This window comes from Bos indicus, chromosome 7 (genome assembly GCF_029378745.1).
Source record: "Bos indicus isolate NIAB-ARS_2022 breed Sahiwal x Tharparkar chromosome 7, NIAB-ARS_B.indTharparkar_mat_pri_1.0, whole genome shotgun sequence".
Lineage (NCBI taxonomy): Eukaryota > Metazoa > Chordata > Mammalia > Artiodactyla > Bovidae > Bos > Bos indicus.
In genome coordinates, this window is record NC_091766.1 from 2,528,424 (window position 1) to 2,549,656 (window position 21,233).

The 21,233-nt window shown below is 41.6% G+C and overlaps 2 protein-coding genes and 1 pseudogene across 2 annotated transcripts; 1 reads left to right on the forward strand and 2 right to left on the reverse strand.

The window, feature by feature from the left end:
* Positions 1-3,000: 3,000 nt before the first annotated feature.
* LOC109560802 (protein SAAL1 pseudogene) lies at positions 3,001-8,791 on the reverse strand (annotated as a pseudogene).
* H2BC26 (H2B clustered histone 26) lies at positions 7,150-9,942 on the reverse strand. Its single transcript, XM_019963752.2, has one exon. It carries the CDS (start codon positions 9,888-9,890, stop codon positions 9,510-9,512), a length of 381 nt encoding a protein of 126 aa, XP_019819311.1. The 5' UTR covers positions 9,891-9,942; the 3' UTR covers positions 7,150-9,509.
* Positions 9,943-10,054: 112 nt separating this feature from the next.
* Positions 10,055-11,659, forward strand: H2AC25 (H2A clustered histone 25). The gene has a single exon (XM_019963749.2). The coding sequence runs from the start codon at positions 10,203-10,205 to the stop codon at positions 10,593-10,595; it is 393 nt and encodes a 130-aa protein (XP_019819308.2). The 5' UTR covers positions 10,055-10,202; the 3' UTR covers positions 10,596-11,659.
* Positions 11,660-21,233: the final 9,574 nt, after the last annotated feature.

Genomic DNA, 21,233 nt, shown 5'->3' on the forward strand with positions numbered 1-21,233 from the left:
TCCAGGCAAGTACCCTGGAGTGGGCCCCATGCCTTCCTCCAAGGGATCTTCTCAAACCAGGGACTGAACCCAGGTCTCCCACATTGCAGGCAGATTCTTTACTGTTTGAGCCATTATATAGGGAAGCCCATATAATTGTTGACTGACTATATTTCCCACACTGTACCTTTCATATCTGTGACTCATTTATCTATGACTCATCCTTTCAGGTGCCTATTGGCCATCTGTATGTCTTCTTTGGAAAATATCTATTCAGATCCTCTGCCCATTTTTTACAACAATTGGGTTGTTCTATATTGTTTGGGGGTTTTATGTTGAGTCATATGAGTTTTGTATACTTTAGATATTAATTCCTTGCAGACATCTCATTTACAAACATCTTCTCCCATTCAGTAAACAGTCTTTACATTTGGTTGTTGATAGTTTCCTTCACTATTCAAAAGTTTTTTAGTTTCAGATAGTCTCATTTATTTTTTCTTTTGTCATCCTTGCCTGAGGAGACATATCCTTTGGGAGAAGAACCCCGCATTGGCAGGCTGTTCTTCACCACTGAGCCACCATATTCTTTTCATAGCTAATAAGATTAGGGACAACTGTGATGTGCTTTCAAGCCACCCCCCCACCACCACCACCGATTCACATGGCCCCCTAGTTACAGCCTCATTCCCTGTTATTTTGACAATGTTAACTAGTTTTTATTCCAAGCCATCAGTGATATTGGCCTGTAATTTTCTGTTGTTGTGATATCTTTGTCTAGTTTTAGTGTCAGGGTGATGCTGGTCTCAGAATGAGTTCAGAAGCATTTCTTGCTCTGCAAATATTTGAAATCATTTGAGATGGATAGGTGTTAACTCTTCTTTAAATGTTTGGTGGAATTCACCTGTGAACCTGTTCAGTCGAGGATTATTATTATTACCCAGTTTCAATCCTGGTGTCAGTTTATATTTTCTATTTCTACCTGGCTCAGTCTTGGAAGATTGTACATTTCTAGAAATTTGTCCATTTCTTCTAGGTTTTTAAATTTATTGGTGTATAATTACTCATAGTAATCTCATGACCGTTTATAATTCTGTGATGTCTATTGTAACTTCTTTATGCTCCTTTGAAGAGGCTTTTCAATAAAACAAATGTAGTGCCTTTTTAAAAACTTCAGTAAAGTGTATGCAAAATAAATGTTGCCTGTATGACACATTTAATAGCAATTAAGGCATGCAAAGCCTTACGGGCCCATGCTGTTCTCAATCTAAAAAATATCTCATAGTGCTGGTGATTCCCAAACCATGAAAAACACCTTCACAAAACAGCCCAATCTCCAAGAGCCAAAATGCTATGTGAGATTTGGATTCACAGCTGTGTTCCCTCAGGTAGACAATGGCCATCTGATCCCTCCCCTCCCTCAGAAACTTCACACACATCATTTCCAGTGACTGCTGCCCTTTAATCAATATTTAACCTCTTGCACAGTAAATTCTATTTTGCATTTGTAATTTCTTATTAAAGAGAGTTTTTCCTCCTCCAAAATATTTACTTCATAATAATTAACAAATTTGACTTCAAATTTCTGACATGAAAAAGGGAGGCACCTAGATGCATAGATTGTGTACATGCAGAATCCTCCAGTTCCTTTCAGATCCTTAATTTTAAGCATTTACCTTTGTTATTTCAGAGAATTTGAAATTGTCATTATTCTCTGGAGAATGACTCCATTGTGCTGAGTCCCACGTTTCCTCATCTCTGTGTATTCTCAAGGATTTGGTTAACTGCTCTAGTTTAACTTTCCACTCAGTGTAAGAGACCATGTATTTCTCTGTTGTAACAATATGATAAACATAGTTTCTATATACATTTTTTGTCAATTTTCTTAATCATAGAATCTCTGTAGCAGAGATTCCATATGCCTTGCCTCTTCCTTAACAGATTCTCCTCCTAGGAGAGGGCCAAATCAGGTCCATTCTGCACCTGGGGCTGTGTGTGCCGCCTCCACTGGACTATTCAGCAAATGCTATGCTATGCTAAGTCACTTCAGTTGTGTCCGACTCTGTGTGACCCCATAGACGGCAGCCCACCAGGCTCCCCCATCCCTGGGATTCTCCAGGCAAGAGTACTGGAGTGGGGTGCCATTGCCTTCTCCGATTCAGCAAATAGGGGCAGTCTTTTAACTTCGAGCTAATTCTCTGTGCTAGTATAAAAAGTACTAAGAAATTAATTGGTGTTTTGCATTATTCACAGAAAGCTGTATTTTCTAGAACTATATATGCAAATTATTGTAAAATGTTCATTTTACTTCTTATTTTTACTTTTGATCCTAAACAGTGCTGTTGCCACTGCTAGCACTTTCTATCACAGTTTCTGCTTTAGACAATTTTCATTTGTTAGACCTACCTAGGGTTTAAGCTTATTAAAGAATCATGTGGATCTGTGAAACTAGTTTCATATGACTGTAAGTTTTCATTAAGAGACTGACTCCCAATCTAATTTGGTAGGAGGCTGAGGGCTTGGACCCAGTCAACAGGCCCCTATTTCAAAGTGAAGAACTGAATTTTTAAAAATTAATTTATTTTAATTGGAGGCTAATTACTTTACAATATTGTATTGGTTTTGCCATACATTGACATCAATCAGCCATGGATGTACATGTGTTCCCCATCCTGAACCCCCCTCCCACCTCCCTCCCCATCCCATCCCTCTGGGTCATCCCAGTGCACCAGCCCCGAGCACCCTGTCTCATGCATTGAACCTGGACTGGCGATCTGTTTCACATATGATAATATACATGTTTCAATGCTATTCTCTCAAATCATCCCACCCTCGCCCTCTCCCACAGAGTCCAAAAGACTGTTCTATACATCTGTGTCTCTTTTGCTGTCTCACATACAGGGTTATCATTACCATCTTTCTAAATCCCATATATATGTGTTAGTATACTATATTGGTGTTTTTCTTTCTGGCTTACTTAACTCTGTATAATAGGCTCCAGTTTCATCCACCTAATTAGAACTGATTCAAATGTATTTGAAGAACTGAATTTTGTAGTTTTTTTTTTTTTTTTAAGAGTTTAACTGATAAGATTGTAATTTTATAGTTCAATTCTTTTTGGCAGGGTACTTTCCACACTAAGACTACCCCAAACTGGAAATTATATATTTCTTACGAACAGCACAGGGTAGCCCTGGATTTTATCGGCAAAAGTCACTCAAGGAAAGAATACAAAGTGTGAGGCAAGACCAATGCTTTAAAGCATAAAAGATTCTGCAATATACTGAGAAGAGGCTATATCAGAAGAGAGGCTTAAAAAGCTGGCTATTTCATTCATAACTGATGTTTTCTGAAAATCTACTAAAAGTCCACTTTCAGCAACTGAAATAATACAAACTGGGCACTTCCTATAAGTGTACCTGGTTGATCCTCGAATACATTTCATTAGGAAGCAGTATAATAAATGATAGAGGGTGAGAGGAAAGTCACGTATAGCAGTTTGTGAACAACCAGATGTTATGAAGCTTCCTCAATGTTAATTTTAAAAATCTGAATTCACTCAAGCAAATCATTTTCTGAAATTAAACCAGAGAATTTTGCTAATGTTCTTTCATCAGAATGTTAGCATTTCCATTTTCATACACAAAACATTGGAAAAAATGTGAACTGTAACAAAACTAAACTGGTAATTACTTTTGATTGCTACTAACAACCTAGCATGGCATCAATACAATTTAAATGGATAGAAAGGTTTGCATATTGTGGCAAACACCATGAACTGGGTATACTCAAAAGCCACTCGTATCTCCTTTCTCTCTTGCCTTTCTCTCCTGTAGAGGCCAGAAAGAAAAAAAGTACTTGATGTCAAATACCTGCAGTTAGGGACGGACATTAACATGGTTCTGGCCAGGGAGGGCTGTCCTTTCCAAATAAAAAGGAAAGATTTGCTAAGAGAAAGCCCCTTGGCCTCTTTCTCTTTTTTCTTCCCTGAATGTGGAAGGACCAGAGATATTATAGTCCCTTTAACCAAAAGACAATAAAAATGAACACAAAGGTCTACCCGGCAGACCACACAGAGGTGAAAGGAGTAAGTGTCCCTGAGCCAACCTTCTCAGGGTTGGACTGCCCGCCTCTGGACTTCTTATTGCATTAAATACATACAAGCTAACAGATTAAGCTACTATAGTAGGGTTTTCTACTAGTGCAGCTGAATGCACTTGTAGTAGATATGAATATAAAATTCTGAGTAAAAATCCAGTTAAGAGTTATGAAAAAATCCTCAGCAACCCCTCAAATATTCTTAAAAGGACCTTAATGATAATTTTGTTTTCTTTACCTGAAGAAGACAAATACTGCACAACCAATACAAAAAAAAAAGAGGAGGGGAGGGAGATGATGTTTGATGGTAGTGAGACTATTCCAATGCCAAACAAAAATGAGATAAGGCTGGAGAAGAGCTTGACTGTAATACCAAACAATTATGGTCTAGTATTTCCTATTTGTCAATTTCAATAGTCAGCGAGTCCATTTCTTGGGCAGAGGGATTCTAATATTTTTTAAGTCTGAAACTTCAAACTTGGGAACTTTTCCTCCAGATTACCAGCAAGGGTCTTATCAACTTCACGGAGGATTTTAAGAAAGTCTTCCACCACAGGGCTACAGAAAGGGAGAAGAGTCTCAAATGCACAGGAACACTTCTGTTTGCTTAACTTGCTGTCCCTAATCTCTGAGTTACCTTTCTCCTTTGTTAATACTTGGAAAATATTAGAAAGAAATTCACACGAAATATTGTTCAAGATTTTCAAGTGGAAACCATCTTGGGTTAAATCAGACTTTTAGTTTCTTCTGTGTTAGACTCCGTTGAGTTCTCTGGGTTCTTCTGACAATGTTCCATATTTTGTAAGACACAAATCAGGCTGTCAACTAGAGGAAGATCCACTTTTCCTATCTTTAGATACTCCTGTTCAGTCTGTGAAGCATAGATGGCGGACAACACTGAAAAATCAGAGGCCAGCACTGTTTTCTCTTCTTGCAGTATGATGGGCGGATCATCAGACTGGCAGAATTCATGGCACACCAGATCAAAAACTATATTCCAAGTGTCTTTCCCAGTGTCAGGACACTGTACAATTGCTTAAATTCCATCATCTACTGTGGTGAGCAGCTGTAAGACATGCATGTAAACATCGAGCCCTTCTGGATTTTCAGAGTACACTTGTTTGGCAGCTTCAAGTACACAGGGCACAATTCGAAACACTGGCTGCTGTTCAGAATCTTCCTGGGGTTGGTCCAGAGCCTGAACAGCCCCACTTCTAATCTATTCCCACATTAGCTTCTCAACCAAATCAAACAGCTTGTCCACAACCTCCCCAACCTTTACCAGCAAGTCAACATTTGTTGAACTTGACATGATGAAGCAAATGCTATCATAAATAGCTGGATTTTCTCGGATTCTTTCAACCCAGACACTGGCCACTCCTGTCTGGGAAAGGCAAGTAACAATCTGCTTGTTTCCAGCAGAGTAGGCGTGTCTGAATACCTGGCCAAGATTTTTATCACTGCTGATGGACACACATATCTACTGGAAACAGGCCATATTACCTAAAATTCCCACACATATTTCTCTTAATCGAGGACATTTTGATTAGGCCAATACTCCCACAAATATGTCAGAAGCATTAAATTCTTGGAGAAGCAAAGCCACATCCTCATCCACTGACATATCCCATACTCTGCAAATCTCACTCTCCATTTCTTCATCAAGCTCCATCTGCTGCTCATCATTATCAGAGCTGAATTTGGCATTTTCAGGGCTAACCATCTGATGAGCCCGCTGAGGATGCTGAAGAGCCAGTGCTTGCTGGAGACAGTGCTGGCGATGCAGTCCCCTGGCCACCGCCGCCTCCTCTGCCGTCCCAACTTGGCAGCCCTGTCGACAGGTTGCGGTCCATGGCTTGGCCACCTGGGGTGCAGGAGCTCTACCAGAAGCCAGTAGTTTTTAATACGAATCAGTATCTACTGAGAAAATGAAAGGTGTTGTCTTTTGATGACAGATCACTGTTTACATTTTGTATTACAGCTAGGAAGGCAAAGAAGTAAGTAAAACTACTAGGAAAAAATTTCCATTTCGAAGTATTTATTTTTGTAAACATTGTTTCAGACTATAAAAAATACGTTAGAACACTAGATATGTTCGTATAGGTATCTTCAAACATATAGACATGTTCAAACATATACAGATAGAACATACAGATACGTTCAAACATTCATATCTATAAAAGAGAACAAGGGGAAAGAAATAATGCCTGCACGCTGCTATCACTAACAATACTATATATGCCCATGAGTGCACAAACTAACTCAGGCAGAAAGGAAAGGAGGGTGTGGGAGCAGAGACCACTATCCATATCTTTAAATGCAGTTTTCACTAAAGTTTTATTATCAGTTTTATATATACCTATCAAAACTTAGTTATATTTAAACAATAGTGTGTTGTCCAGATGATTTTTAAACTTATTTCTGCTCACCAACAAATTTTTAAATTTCAATTTCCACTTTTGTGTATAAAGGAGGTAGATAAAACAATGCTAAATATACATATTTTACATTAGGATGAAATGCTGAATCTGAAGTTGAATGAAAATATGAATTCAAGGTGAAAAAAGAATTACATAAACTAGCTCAGTGTTAATGAATAATTTAATAGTGTATTCTATAAACTGACTGTGGTATTGAATAGCTATTTCAATAGAAACCTTTAAAAAACTGATGTGATCCAGAAAAATAAATGACACAATCAAAAAATGGGCCAAAGAACTAAACAGACATTTCTCCAAAGCAGACATATAGACGGCTAACAAACACATGTAAAGATGCTCAACATCACTCATTATCAGAGAAATGCAAATCAAAACCACAATGAGGTACTATTTCACGCCAGTCAGAATGGCTGCTATCCAAAAGTCTGCAAGCAATAAATGCTGGAGAGGGTGTGGAGTAAAGGGAGCCCTCTTACACTGTTGGTGGGAATGCAAACTAGTACAGCCACTATGGAGAACAGTGTGGAGATTCCTTAAAAAACTGGAAACAGAACTGCCTTATGACCCAGTAATCCCACTGCTGGGCATACACACTGAGGAAACCAGAATTGAAAGAGACACGTGAACCCCAATGTTCATCGCAGCACTGTTTATAATAGCCAGGACATGGAAGCAACCGAGATGTCCATCAGCAGATGAATGGATAAGAAAGCTGTGGTACATATACACAGTGGAGTATTCAGTCAGTTCAGTCACTCAGTCGTATCCGACTCTTTGAGACCCCATGAACTGCAGAACGCCAGGCCTCCCTGTCCATCACCAGCTCCTGGAGTTTACCCAAACTCATGTCCATCGAATCAGTGATGCCATCCAGCCATCTCATCCTCTGTCATCCCCTTCTCCTTCTGCCCCCAATCCCTCCCAGCATCAGAGTCTTTTCCAGTGAGTCAACTCTTCACATGAGGTGGCCAAAGTATTGGAGGTTAAGCTTTAGCATCAGTCCTTCCAAAGAACACGGAGGACTGATCTCCTTTAGAATGGACTGGTTACTCAGCCATGAAAAAGCATACATTTGAATCAGTTCTAATGAGGTGAATGAAACTGGAGCCTATTATACAGAGTGAAGTAAGCCAAAAAGAAAAACACCAATATAGTATATTAACGCATACATATGGAATTTAGAAAGATGGTAATGATAACCCTGTATGCAAGACAGCAAAAGAGACACAGATGTATAGAACAGTCTTTTGGACTCTGTGGGAGAGGGCGAGGGTGGGATGATTTGGGAGAATGGCATTGAAACATGTATAATATCATATGTGAAACGAATCACCAGTCCAGGTTCCATGCATGAGACAGGGTGCTCAGGGCTGGTGCACTGGGATGACCCAGAGGGATGGGATGGGGAGGGAGGTGGGAGGGGGTTTCAGGATGGGGAACACGTGTACACCCGTGGCGGATTCATGTTGATGTATGGCAAAACCAATACAATATTGTAATTAGCCTCCAATTAAAATAAATAAATTCGTATTTTAAAAAATAAAAAACTGATGTGAGACCATTTTGTTTTGTAATACATCCTATCTTGGGATTTGCATTCTGGCAACTATTAACTAACCATAAAGTGTTTTGGATGCCAACTTTAAAATGTGTGGGGTTTTAGAAATTCTTTTACAGTGGACCCGTGTAGAAAAAGGAATGAGGTGGGCGTTTTCCAGCCGCTGTGGTTGAGGGCACCGTGGCGGTGGGCACGTTTTCTCCCAAGTCCTACGAACCGAATCAAGCATGCAACCTTCTTCCTTTGGAGATGATTTGCAAAAGCCCGGTTGTTAGCCTTTAACTGAACGTCAGCTCCTCGCCCGAGATGATGACACGACCTTTCAACAAATCTAATTCTCAAAACAGCTCAAGAAAGTGATTATTTGAAATCCCCTTCTTACAAATAAGAAAAAACAGGCAAAAAAAGGTAGGCGATGTCTTCCTCAGAGTGAACTCTTCACGCTAAAGCACTTTCTTTGAACTAAGATGACACTTTTCAAATGAATGCCATAAACTCAAAGGGAAAATTCTGCGTCACTAGTGCGTCACTGAGAATAATGGGGCTGAAGTGGAAGTTTACATTTGCTGAGAAAAAGGTTATTTTTCTCGTAAATTGCTCTCCTCTCCCCACCCTCGCCCCCAACTACCTGCAGCCGGGGTGGGCTTATTATATCCAGTTCTAGAGCACAGAGCGCCGTGTTCCACCACGCTTCCATTTTCCTTTCGGTTTCAAACATCCCGCCTTTGAAAAATCCAGACAAGCAAATATCCTCCCGTAAATGTTCATTGCCTCATGATAAAGATATCTGGTCTGGGCGGAGATGCATCGCCAGGCGCCAGCGCCAAAGCTGTACAACACCCCCGGGGGCCTCACCCAGCGCGTCTTTCAGTGCAGCTTCGGGCTCACTCATTAATGAACACGGAGGTATTCGAATGGCATACGGTCCCTCTGGGGAAGCGGGGGACTAGGGGGTGGGGGTGGTGATGACCAGCGCCACCCACCCACAGGCAAACATCATGCGCACACAAAATTGTGCCATGCCCGCAAGCCTCGGAAATGGCACTCTCCAGACCCTAAAGATACTTGAATTCAAGGTTCCTATTTTGCTCAGAGAAGCGTCGATAGCTTTGAGCGGAAACAGGTGTGGACACGCAGCCTTTTCGTTGTTTCCCGCACTGTTATTTTTCCTCGGCAGCCCATCCCCGACCACTGATAAAATATAGGTACGCTTTCGCATTCTGCTCACATACACACACGCGCACACGTCTATGGGGCAGGGGGTGGGGTGGGGGTAGGGGGAAGAATCCCGGCGCCCTCCTAGTAACCTAGGAGCCGCTACGAAGTAGACAAGGGATGCTTTTACATAACAAACCCTTCACGTGTTCGACACCCTTTCTTGATCTTGTGAGTGGCTCTGAAAAGAGCCTTTGGGTTTCCGGGCACCGAGGTGCACCTCATTTAGAGCTGGTATATTTGGTGACGGCTTTGGTACCTTCCGAGACAGCGTGTTTGGCCAACTCGCCGGGCAATAGCAGGCGCACAGCCGTCTGCACCTCCCGGGACGTGATGGTAGAACGCTTGTTGTAGTGCGCCAAACGCGAGGCCTCGCTAGCGATACGTTCGAAGATGTCGTTCACGAACGAGTTCATGATGCCCATAGCCTTGGAAGAGATACCGGTGTCCGGGTGCACTTGCTTCAACACCTTATACACGTAGATGGAATAACTCTCTTTGCGGCTGCGCTTACGCTTTTTGCCATCCTTCTTCTGCGCTTTAGTAACAGCTTTTTTGGAGCCCTTCTTGGGTGCGGGAGCTGATTTGGACGGATCAGGCATGACGACGGATCCTTCGGGTAGAAAAGAAGCCTAGTTGCAGAGCAACTCAACTTATACGTCCTGTATTCAAATGAGGGATCCAGAGTTTCTAATTTATGATAGGATCAAGCAACGTGCAACGTCATCATTGGAAAAGGCAGATGCAAATTAGGGGGAAATGGTGACTTTCTTTTCTGGTTGGTCACCATCACTACCCAATCGGGCGGCGCCGGCTGTACTACCTCAAGACCATATATAAGGACTCTCTGAGTACAGCGGGTTTGTTGGTGGTCTGCTTTTTGGCTGTGTTTTGTCGTTGTGCGTGACTGGGAGATGTCAGGCCGAGGCAAACAGGGCGGTAAGGCGCGCGCGAAAGCGAAGTCGCGCTCTTCGCGCGCGGGTTTGCAGTTTCCTGTGGGCCGAGTGCATCGGCTGCTCCGTAAAGGTAACTATTCTGAGCGTGTGGGTGCTGGCGCGCCTGTCTATCTGGCAGCCGTGTTGGAGTACCTGACGGCTGAGATCCTGGAGCTGGCGGGCAACGCGGCGCGCGACAACAAGAAGACGCGTATTATCCCACGCCATCTGCAGTTAGCCATCCGTAACGACGAAGAGCTCAACAAGCTGCTGGGTCGCGTGACCATCGCGCAGGGCGGTGTCCTGCCTAATATCCAGGCCGTGCTGCTGCCCAAGAAAACGGAGAGTCACCACAAGGCCAAGGGCAAGTGAGGCGGCGGAGGCGGGCCGGAAACGGTCGTGCTCCCCGGGGGCCCCCTGACACCAAAGGCTCTTTTCAGAGCCACCCACAGTGTCTAGAAAAGAGCCGTACTGGCCAAGGGCTGTCTTTCGCAGCGCGTTTCTGTGCGAATCTGAGCAAGGCTGGGCTTGTGGGAAATCGAATACCAGAGACATGATTTGGGTGCGTATAGGGGCTCAGTAGGCTGTGTGTTGGTTTGCAGCAGGGAATGTCTGACATTTTCTCTTGAATCTCGCCCCCAAGGTCATGGAGTTTTAATCCCACTCATCTTTTAAGAATTTGTTATTACCGGTGACAAGCTACTTTTGACTCCGGGAAGTCATTAGTGTGACATTCAGACGCCAAGTACGGACTGTTTTCTTATCCCAGGAGAAATCCATACATTGAACCGGTATTGAAAGTATTTAATATTAGAAGGAAATCTGCCATTTGAGGTTCTGATAGATAAACGTGATTTCCATTTTAAAAGGTATGAATGCATGAGTTAGATTTTTAGAGAACATGAGATCAGAATTGTCTATTGTATTGTGAATTCTAAGGTCTTGGGAAGGGTATGTCTTGCTAGGTGCATTTCCAGCATTTGAAATGTATCAGTTTACATTTTGAAAATAGGTGCACATTTTTAAAGGAAATTTTATTGTATATAGAATATTTAAAGGAGTTTAAATTACTATATTTGGGTTGGCTAAACGTTAATAAGAGATCCCCTTAAACTGATAGCTAAAGTAAAAATAGTATAAAATCTGATAAAATTACTTTTGTGAATTCAGTAAATTTAAAATGAACAGTGTTAAGACCAGATTAAGTAATATACAAGTGGATATTTCGAAAGATGATTGTTCATGAATTCCACATGCTGTTACAAATAAGGGGTGGAGTGTCCCAGATATACTTCTGCAAAGTCTACTGAGAAGTGAAAATGTTAATAGCACTTACTTCATGGGGTTAAGGGATTAAATGAGTAAATCCATAGTAATCTCCATGTTTAAAAATCTCCAGCACACTATGAGTTTAATAAATGTTATTCCTGCTGTCATCCTTACTGATTCCATTAATTTTTTTATTATAATAAATACAGGCCACTAAAACAATTTGAATGTGAATGTGAAGTCGCTCAGTCGTGTCCGACTCTTTGCGACCCATGGACACCAGGCTCCTCTGTCCATGGGATTTTCTAGGCAAGAGTACTGGAGTGGGTTGCCTTTTCCTTCTCCAGGGAACTTCCCCACCCAGGGATCGAACCCAGGTCTCCTGCATTGTGGACAGACGCTTTACCGTCTGAGCCACCAGGGAAGTCTAAAACAATTTAGGAACGTTATATAGTAAGTATTTATCTTACAAAATTGGGGTTCCCTGGTGGCTCAGGCGGTAAAGCATCTGTCTACAATGCGGGAGACCCGGGTTCGAGCCCTGGGTTGGGAAGATTCCCTGGAGAAGGAAATGGCAATCCACTCCAGTAGTATTGCCTGGAAAATCCCATGGACAGAGGAGCCTGGTAGGGTACAGTCTATGGGGTCGCAAAGAGTCAGACATGACTGAGTGATTTCACTTTTAATTAGATGTACTCAAACCAGGGCTCCCTAGACACTATCTAGAGCTAACCACATATTTGCTAGTCTTTAGAAAATATCCTAGCAATATAAAACTGTTTGCCCCCAAAATTGATAAGAACCATCAGTGTGGGTGAAAACAACACCCAACTCCTCTGCAGTGTAGGTAGATAGTAGCATTCACATTGCCAATTGGGACCCATTTCAATGAAACAAACTGCAAGGATTATGCAAGAGATTATAGTCTTCTGGAGATCTGTACATTGTGTTTCCCGTGACAGCCTTGAATTCTACTTTCAACTTTTATTTTTGTATTGATGATCATGTAGGTCGTTGTATGTTTTCACCCCCTTCAGTGTTATTTAAGAAAGAAAGGTTTCTCAGGAACGGAGAGCTTGGGTCTTCCAAGTGTCATCACTGAGCTCCAGATTTTCAGTTCCTCAAGTGGAGTGTTCACTGGGAAACCTGAGATGGGAGGTGCTCCAAGAGGAAGCCCTTCTTTTGTCACTTCTAAGGCTGAGTTTATATAGCCACAAGCCCTGATTAATTTTCAATTAATTAAAATTAAATACAAAGGTGTAGTTTTTCAGTCGTCCTAGCCACACATGGCTAATGGCTACCACACTGGACAGAACAGATACAGAAGGTCTCCATCATTACAGAAAGTTCTTTTGGGCAGCTCTGGTCTGATCTATAAGGATTATCAGGTTTAGAAACGTGATGCAATATGCAGAGCTGCCTCCCTTGCATAGAGAAAGCTCATCAGACTCATGCTTAAAGAAGAAAACAGCATATGGCCCAGCCATTCCATCCCCCAGATACATACAAGGACTCTGCTACCCAGACACCCATCTCACATTCACGGCAGCATCCCAAAGATAGAAACAGCCCAAATGTCTGTAACAGATGAATGGATAAACAAAATGTGGTTTATCCATATAGTGGAATACTATTCAGTCATAAAAAGGAATGACATGTTCATGGATGAACTTCAAAAATGTTGTGGTAAGTTAAAGAAGCTGGACACTAAAAGTCACATATTGTATGATCCCATTTATATGATTGCATACACAACAAATTCATAAGGACAGTAGATTAGTTGATGCGACTTAGTTGTTGGGTATTAGAGGAATATGGAGTATTGTTCACTTTTGGGGTAATGAAAATATTTCAGAGATGGAAAGAGGTGATTGTGAATGCCTATATGTCACTGAATTGCTCACTTTAGAATGGTTTATGTGAATTTCACCTTGATTTAAAGAGATACGGTGAACCTAATTCACGGATATGCACTAAAAAGGAGAGGAGTTTGTGTCTCCATCACTTTTATCCAGTAGGTGGAGTGTGGGCTGGCCTGCCTGCACAGTAGCATCCCTCAGACACCACGTGGGGAGAGGGGCATGGAGTCTTTTGGGTAGCCACAGCCTTTCCTTCTCCCTGCCTTGGTGGAGCTTCAAGCCCTCTTCTCAGCCGACACATATCATACATTCCCTTCAACGGAATTATTTTGGTCATTCTCCCCATATTCCTATGTGTGGGCACTATTAAGAAAGATGAAGTGGGAGGGAGTTCCCAGAAGAAGAATGCAGTCTGGGCAGCCTCAGAAGCATCCATGCTCACTGCAGATAAAGTGTTCCTAATTTTTGGAATTCTCAGTTTAGCCTGGCCCAAGTCTAATAGGCGATCTCACCTCTCTCTAGGTGTGGCCTGTACCCAGCCTCTGCTGCACATCTAGACTTTTCCTCCCTGCAGTATCAGTTTCCATATACGCACCAACAAATTTAAGAATCTTCCAAGTGAAAAAGCAAATGGACTCCTCCCCACAAAGTTTCTGTGCTCCCCTAGACCAGGGAGAGCAGAGGAATTTGGGGTTAGCACTTGAAGTGTACTGGTCACCCAGTTCCTAGTGCCATCAGATCTGGGCTGAGCTGAGCTGTTCTCCTACATCATCCTGTTACATGGCTGCCCCAGCCCTGGTCATCAGAATCTGCCTAATGCCTCCCCCTCCACAACTTCCCTACCTCCAGCCAGGGTCATTTCTATGCATTGCTCACAAAGCCTCATGAAGCTTTGATTTTCTCCAGTGTATGCCCAGCAAAAGCTTAAAAAGCATCCCTTTCTCTGCCTGCTTCCCTCCCTCCCAGTTCCTGGTCAGCTGAGTTCTACTGCCTCCTGCAGAGGTCTCCAGGGACACCCGGTCTTGGTGCTTCTCGCCTCTCTCAACTTTGGACCCAACAGCTCCTCCTGTCAGTGCTGCCCATGGGCCTCCAGAACCCCTCTGCCTCCTGCTGCCGTGTCCTCAGCTCACTCCCAGGCACATGCAGCCCTCTGGGTCATGTCCTTCCAGGTCACTCCTGCAGGATATCAGATCTGCCCCCAAATGTCCTAGAGAGCATGTGGGTCAGCAGTTTGAACTGAATTGCATCACCTCTACTAGCTTTGTCAGTGATGCTTCCTAAGGCCCACTTGACTTTGCACTCCACTATGTCTGAGTAAAGGTGAGGGATCACACCATCGTGGTTATCTGGGTCATGAAGATCTTTTTTGTATAGTTCTTTGTATTCTGGGCTTCCCTGGTGGCTCAGATGACAAAGTGTCTGCCTGCAATGTGGGAGACCCAGGTTCGATCCCTGGGTCGGGAAGATCCCCTGGAGAAGGAAATGGCAACCCACTCAAGTACTCTTGCCTGGAAAATTCCATGGACGGAGGAGCCTGATAGGCTACAGTCCATGGGGTTGCAGAGTCGGACACAACTGAATGACTTCACTTTTTGTGTATTCTTGCCACCTCTTAGTATCTTATGCTTCTGTTAGGTTCATACCATTTCTCTCCTTTATTGTACCCATCTTTGCATGAAATGTTCCCTTGGTATTTCTCATTTTCTTGAAGAGACTTGCTAGTCTTTCCCATTAGAAGGAAAAAAAAAAAAAACAGGCTAAATTGATTTAAATAAGCATAGAACCAGACTCAGATATGACACAAATGTTGAATTATCTTTCAGACCAGAATTTTAAAACTAAGATGTTAAGGGTTCTAATGGATAGAGGGCAAATGCCAAGAAAGTATCAAAAGGGTATGTGAGAAATTGAAAACACTAACAAATGAAGACTGCCTTTGATGGGCTCATTAGCCAACTTTCTACAGTCTAGAAAAGAATCCATGAGCTTGAAGAAATGTTAATAGAAATCTCCCAAACTGAAATCCAAAGTGGAAAAGGAATAATAACAATAAATAGAAAATAGAATATCCTAGGACTGGGATAATTACAAAAGCTGTAGCATATGTGTAATTAGAATAGCAGAAAGAGGAGAGGAGAGGGTAGAAGAAATATTTGAATAATGGTTGAGAATTTTCCAAAATGATGGAGACTAAACCACAGATCCAGGAGGTTCAGAGACCACCAGTAAAAAAAGAAATGGTACATATACACAATGGAGTATTACTCAGCCATTAAAAAGAATACATTTGAATCAGTTCTAATGAGGTGGATGAAACTGGAGCCTATTATACAGAGTGAAGTAAGCCAGAAGGAAAAACATAAATACAGTATACTAACGCATATATATGGAATTTAGAAAGATGGTAACAATAACCCTGTGTACGAGACAGCAAAAGAGACACTGATGTATAGAACAGTCTTATGGACTCTGTGGGAGAGGGAGAGGGTGGGAAGATTTGGGAGAATGACATTGAAACATGTAAAATATCATGTAAGAAACGAGTTGCCAGTCCAGGTTCGATGCACGATACTGGATGCTTGGGGCTAGTGCACTGGGATGACCCAGAGGGATGGTATGGGGAGGGAGGAGGGAGGAGGGTTCAGGATGGGGAACACATGTATACCTGTGGCGGATTCATTTTGATATTTGGCAAAACTAATACAATTATGTAAAGATTAAAAATAAAATAAAAAAAAGAAATCTACACTGAGGCACATTCTGTTACAGAAAATCAAAGATGAAAATCACCTTGAAAGAACCAGGGTGGGGGGTGGGGCAACACTAACTACAGACAAAGTTAAGACTTTTCATCAGAAATCATGAAACAAAGTGTGGCATGACATATATACCAATTATTGTATTTTAAAAAATCAAAAAAAAATCACTAATCTAGAAATTTGTATCCAACAAAATTATTCATCAAAAGTGAAGGAGAGGAGGAGGAGCTAAGATGGCGGAGGAGTAGGACAGGGAGAACACTTTCTCCCCCACAAATTCATCAAAAGAACATTTAAATGCCGAGTAAATTCCACAAAACAACTTCTGAAAGCCGGCAGAGGACATCAGGCACCCAGAAAAGCAACCCAAGTCTTAGAAAGGAGGTAGGGAAAAATATAAAAGACAAAAAAAGGGACAAAAGAGGGAGGGACGGAGTTCTGTCTCGGGAAGGGAGTCTTAAAAAGAGAGAAGTTTCCAAACACCAGGAAACCTTCTCACTGCCGAATCTGCACCGAGCCTTGGAAGCACAGAGGGCAACATAACAGAGGAAAAATCAATAATTAAAACCCGCACATTGCGAGCCCTACGGTAACTCCCCCAGCGGAGAAGCAGCGCAGACGCCTGCACACACCATTAGCAAGCGGGGGCTGGGCAGGGAGGCGCGGCGCGGGCTGCATCGCAAGAATCTGGCCTGAATACCCCGAGCACTATCTAAGCGAAATAATTTGGGCTAGCAAACCAGACTGTGGGATATCTACCACGCAAAAAGCCAGCCCTAACCTATGACACCGCCAGGCCTGCGCACGGAATAAAGGACTGAACGGAGATAGCCGGCGGCAGACCATCCCCCTCCAGTGATAGGCAGCCAGAGCCGGAAGGGGACAATCGCAGCCCCAGAGAGACATTATCTATAAAACTGTAAGCAGGCTTCTTTGCTAACTAAAACTTCTTGGGGGTCTGGACGGTCAACATCTGCCTGAGAAGGTGTGCCGGTGCACAACTAGATAACCGAGCGGCGGGGAGGCGATAAGTCGCAGCAATCGCGCACGCAAAACACCTCATCACCTGAGCTGCTCGGATCTGGGAAGGGCACAAAACGCAGGCCCAACTGAGAGTCTGCGCCTCTGAGGACTACCTGAGTGCCTGAACCGGAGCGGCTTGGCCCTGGGAAGTACAGGCAGCCCAGGGCGGGCCGCGGATGGTTCACGGGGGAGCAACCTAGAGCCTGAGCAGCGTGGGCAGAGAGGCTACACGCGACGTGAACAGGGGGCAGACCCAGTGTGGCTGAGGCACTGCGAGCACACGCCAGTGTTATTTGTTTGCAGCATCCCTCCCTACCTCCCCTCAGTGCGACTGAACAAGTGAGCCTATAAAAAAAAAAAAAATTTAAGTCCTCTATTATTCCTTTAATTTCCACTTTTATAACCGATTACTTTGCAAAAAAAAAAAAAAAAAGACCCTATTTTTTTTAAAGCAAACTTCATATATATTTTTAATAATTTTTTGACCTTTTTTTTTCTTTTTCCTTCTTTTCTTTAACATTGTATTTTTTAAATTCCAAACTCTACTCTAGATTTTTAATTTTAGCTTTTTAGTATTTGTTATCAATTTTGTACCTATAGTTTTTGTTTTTGTTTTTATATAATTTCTGTGACCCTTTTTTATTTTTTCTTTTTCTCTGTTTCTTTCTCTTCTTCTTTTAAATAACATTGTATATCTGAAATTCCAAACTCTATTCTAGATTTTTAATTTATGCTTTTTGGTATTTGTTATCAATTTTGTACCTGTATTTTTTTTATATATATAATTTATGCGACCTTGTTTGTTCTTGATTGTTTTTTTTTTCTCTCTCTTTCTTTTTCTTCTTTTTTTAACATTGTATTTTTGAAATTCCAAACTCTACTCTAGATTTTTAACTTTTGCTTTTTGGTATTAGTTATCAATTTTGTACCTATGTTTTCTTTATAATTTTTGCGACCTTGTTTGTTTTTGTTTGTTCGTTTTTTCTCTCTTTCTTTTCCTTCTTTTCTTTAACATTGTATTTTTGAAATTCCAAACTCTACTCTAGATTTTAAATTTTTGCTTTTATGTATTTGTTACCAATTTTGTACCTTTAAGAACCCAATCTTCAGTACCCATTTTTCACTAGGGAGCGAGATTACTGGCTTAACTGCTCTCTCTCCCTTTGGACTCTCCTTTTTCTCCACTACGTCGCCTGTGTCTCCTCCCTAACCCCTCTCTACTCTACCCAACTCTGTGAATTTCTGTGTGTTCCAGATGGTGGAGAACACTTAGGGAACTGATTACTGGCTGGATCTGTCTCCCTCCTTTTCATTCCCCCCTATTATCCTCCTGGCCACCTCTGTCACCTTCCCCCTTCTCTTCTCTGTATAACTCTGTGAACAACTCTGAGCGGTCCAGTTGTGGAGTGCACATTAGGAAGAGATTACTGAATAGCCCACTCTCTCCTCTGTTGACTCCACCTCATCTCATTCGGGTCACCTCTAACTCCCTCCTCACTCTTCTCTTCTCCATATAACGCTGTAAACCTCTCTGGGCGAAACAAGTTTCAGGACAAGACATACCAAGCAAATTCTCCAGCAGCAAGGAACACAGCCCTGAGCTCCAAGATACAGGCAGCCCAAAGTCACCCCAAAACCATAGACATCCCATAACTCATTACTGGACATTTCATTGCACTCCAGAGAGAAGAAATACAGCTCCACTCACCAGAACACCGACACAAGCTTCCCTAACCAAGAAACCTTGACAAGCCACCTGTACAAACCCAAACAGAGCAAGGAAACACCACAATAAAGAGAACTCCACAAACTGCCAGAATACAGAAAGTACACCCCAAACTCAGCAATTTAAACAAGATGAAGAGACAGAGGAATACCCAGCAGATAAAGGAACAGGATAAAAGCCCACCAAACCAAACTAAAGAGGAAGAGATAGGGAATCTACCTGATAAAGAATTCCGAATAATGATAGTGAAATTGATCCAAAATCTTGAAATCAAAATGGAATCACAGATAAATAGCCTGGAGACTAAGATCGAGAAGATGCAAGAAAGGTTTAACAAGGACCTAGAAGAAATAAAAGAGAGTCAATATAAAATGAATGATGCAATAAATGAAATTAAAAACACTCTGGAGGCAACAAATAGTAGAATAACAGAGGCAGAAGATAGGATTAGTGAATTAGAAGATAGAATGGTAGAAATAAATGAATCAGAGAGGATAAAAGAAAAACGAATTAAAAGAAATGAGGACAATCTCAGAGACCTCCAGGACAATATTAAACGCTACAACATTCGAATCATAGGGGTCCCAGAAGAAGAAGACAAAAAGAAAGACCATGAGAAAATACTTGAGGAGATAATAGTTGAAAACTTCCCTAAAATGGGGAAGGAAATAATCACCCAAGTCCAAGAAACCCAGAGAGTCCCAAACAGGATAAACCCAAGGCGAAACACCCCAAGACACATTAATCAAATTAACAAAGATCAAACACAACGAACAAATATTAAAAGCAGCAAGGGAAAAACAACAAATAACACACAAGGGAATTCCCATAAGGATAACAGCTGATCTTTCAATAGAAACTCTTCAAGCCAGGAGGGAATGGCAAGACATACTTAAAGTGATGAAAGAAAATAACCTACAGCCCAGATTATTGTGCCCAGCAAGGATCTCATTCAAATATGAAGGAGAAATCAAAAGCTTCTCAGACAAGCAAAAGTTGAGAGAATTCAGCACCACCAAACCAGCTCTCCAACAAATACTAAAGAATATTCTCTAGACAGGAAACACAAAAACAGTGTATAAACTCAAACCCAAAACAATAAAGTAAATGGCAACGGGATCATACTTATCAGTAATTACCTTAAATGTAAATGGGTTGAATGCCCCAACCAAAAGACAAAGACTGGCTGAATGGATACAAAAACAAGACCCCTACATATGTTGTCTACAAGAGACCCACCTCAAAACAGGGGACACATACAGACTGAAAGTGAAGGGCTGGAAAAAGATTTTCCATGCAAATAGGGACCAAAAGAAAGCAGGAGTAGCAATACTTATATCAGATAAAATAGACTTTAAAACAAAGGCCGTGAAAAGAGACAAAGATGGTCACTACCTAATGATCAAAGGATCAATCCAAGAAGAAGATATAACAATTATAAATATACATGCACCCAACACGGGAGCGCCGCAATATGTAAGACAAATGCTAACAAGTATGAAAGGAGAAATTAACAATAACACAATAATAGTGGGAGACTTTAATACCCCACTCACACCTATGGATAGATCAACTAAACAGAAAATTAACAAGGAAACACAAACGTTAAACGATACAATAGACCAGTTAGACCTAATTGATATCTATAGGACATTTCATCCCAAAACAATGAATTTCACCTTTTTCTCAAGCGCACATGGAACCTTCTCCAGGATAGATCACATCCTGGGCCATAAATCTAGCCTTGGTAAATTCAAAAAAATAGAAATCATTACAAGCATCTTTTCTGACCACAATGCAGTAAGATTAGATCTCAGTTACAGGAGAAAAACTATTAAAAATTCCAACATATGGAGGCTGAAAAACACCCTGCTGAATAACCAACAAATCACAGAAGAAATCAAAAAAGAAATCAAAATTTGCATAGAAACTAATGAAAATGAAAACACAACAACTCAAAACCTGTGGGACACTTTAAAAGCAGTCCTAAGGGGAAAGTTCATAGCAATACAGGCACTCCTAAAGAAACAAGAAAAAAGTCAAATAAATAACCTAACTCTACACCTAAAGCAACTAGAAAAGGAAGAAATGAAGAACCCCAGGGTGAGTAGAAGGAAGGAAATCTTAAAAATTAGGGCAGAAATAAATGCAAAAGAAACAAAAGAGACCATAGCAAAAATCAACAAAGCCAAAAGCTGGTTCTTTGAAAGGATAAATAAAATTGACAAACCATTAGCCAGACTCATCAAGAAACAAAGGGAGAAAAATCAAATCAATAAAATTAGAAATGAAAATGGAGAGATCACAACAGACAACACAGAAATACAAAGGACCCTAAGAGACTACTATCAACAATTATATGCCAATAAAATGG

Excerpts from the sequence above, each read along its gene's own strand:
- H2BC26 (XM_019963752.2), bottom strand. The coding sequence starts at position 9,890 with ATGCCTGATCCGTCCAAATCAGCTCCCGCACCCAAGAAGGGCTCCAAA.
- H2AC25 (XM_019963749.2), top strand. The coding sequence starts at position 10,203 with ATGTCAGGCCGAGGCAAACAGGGCGGTAAGGCGCGCGCGAAAGCGAAG.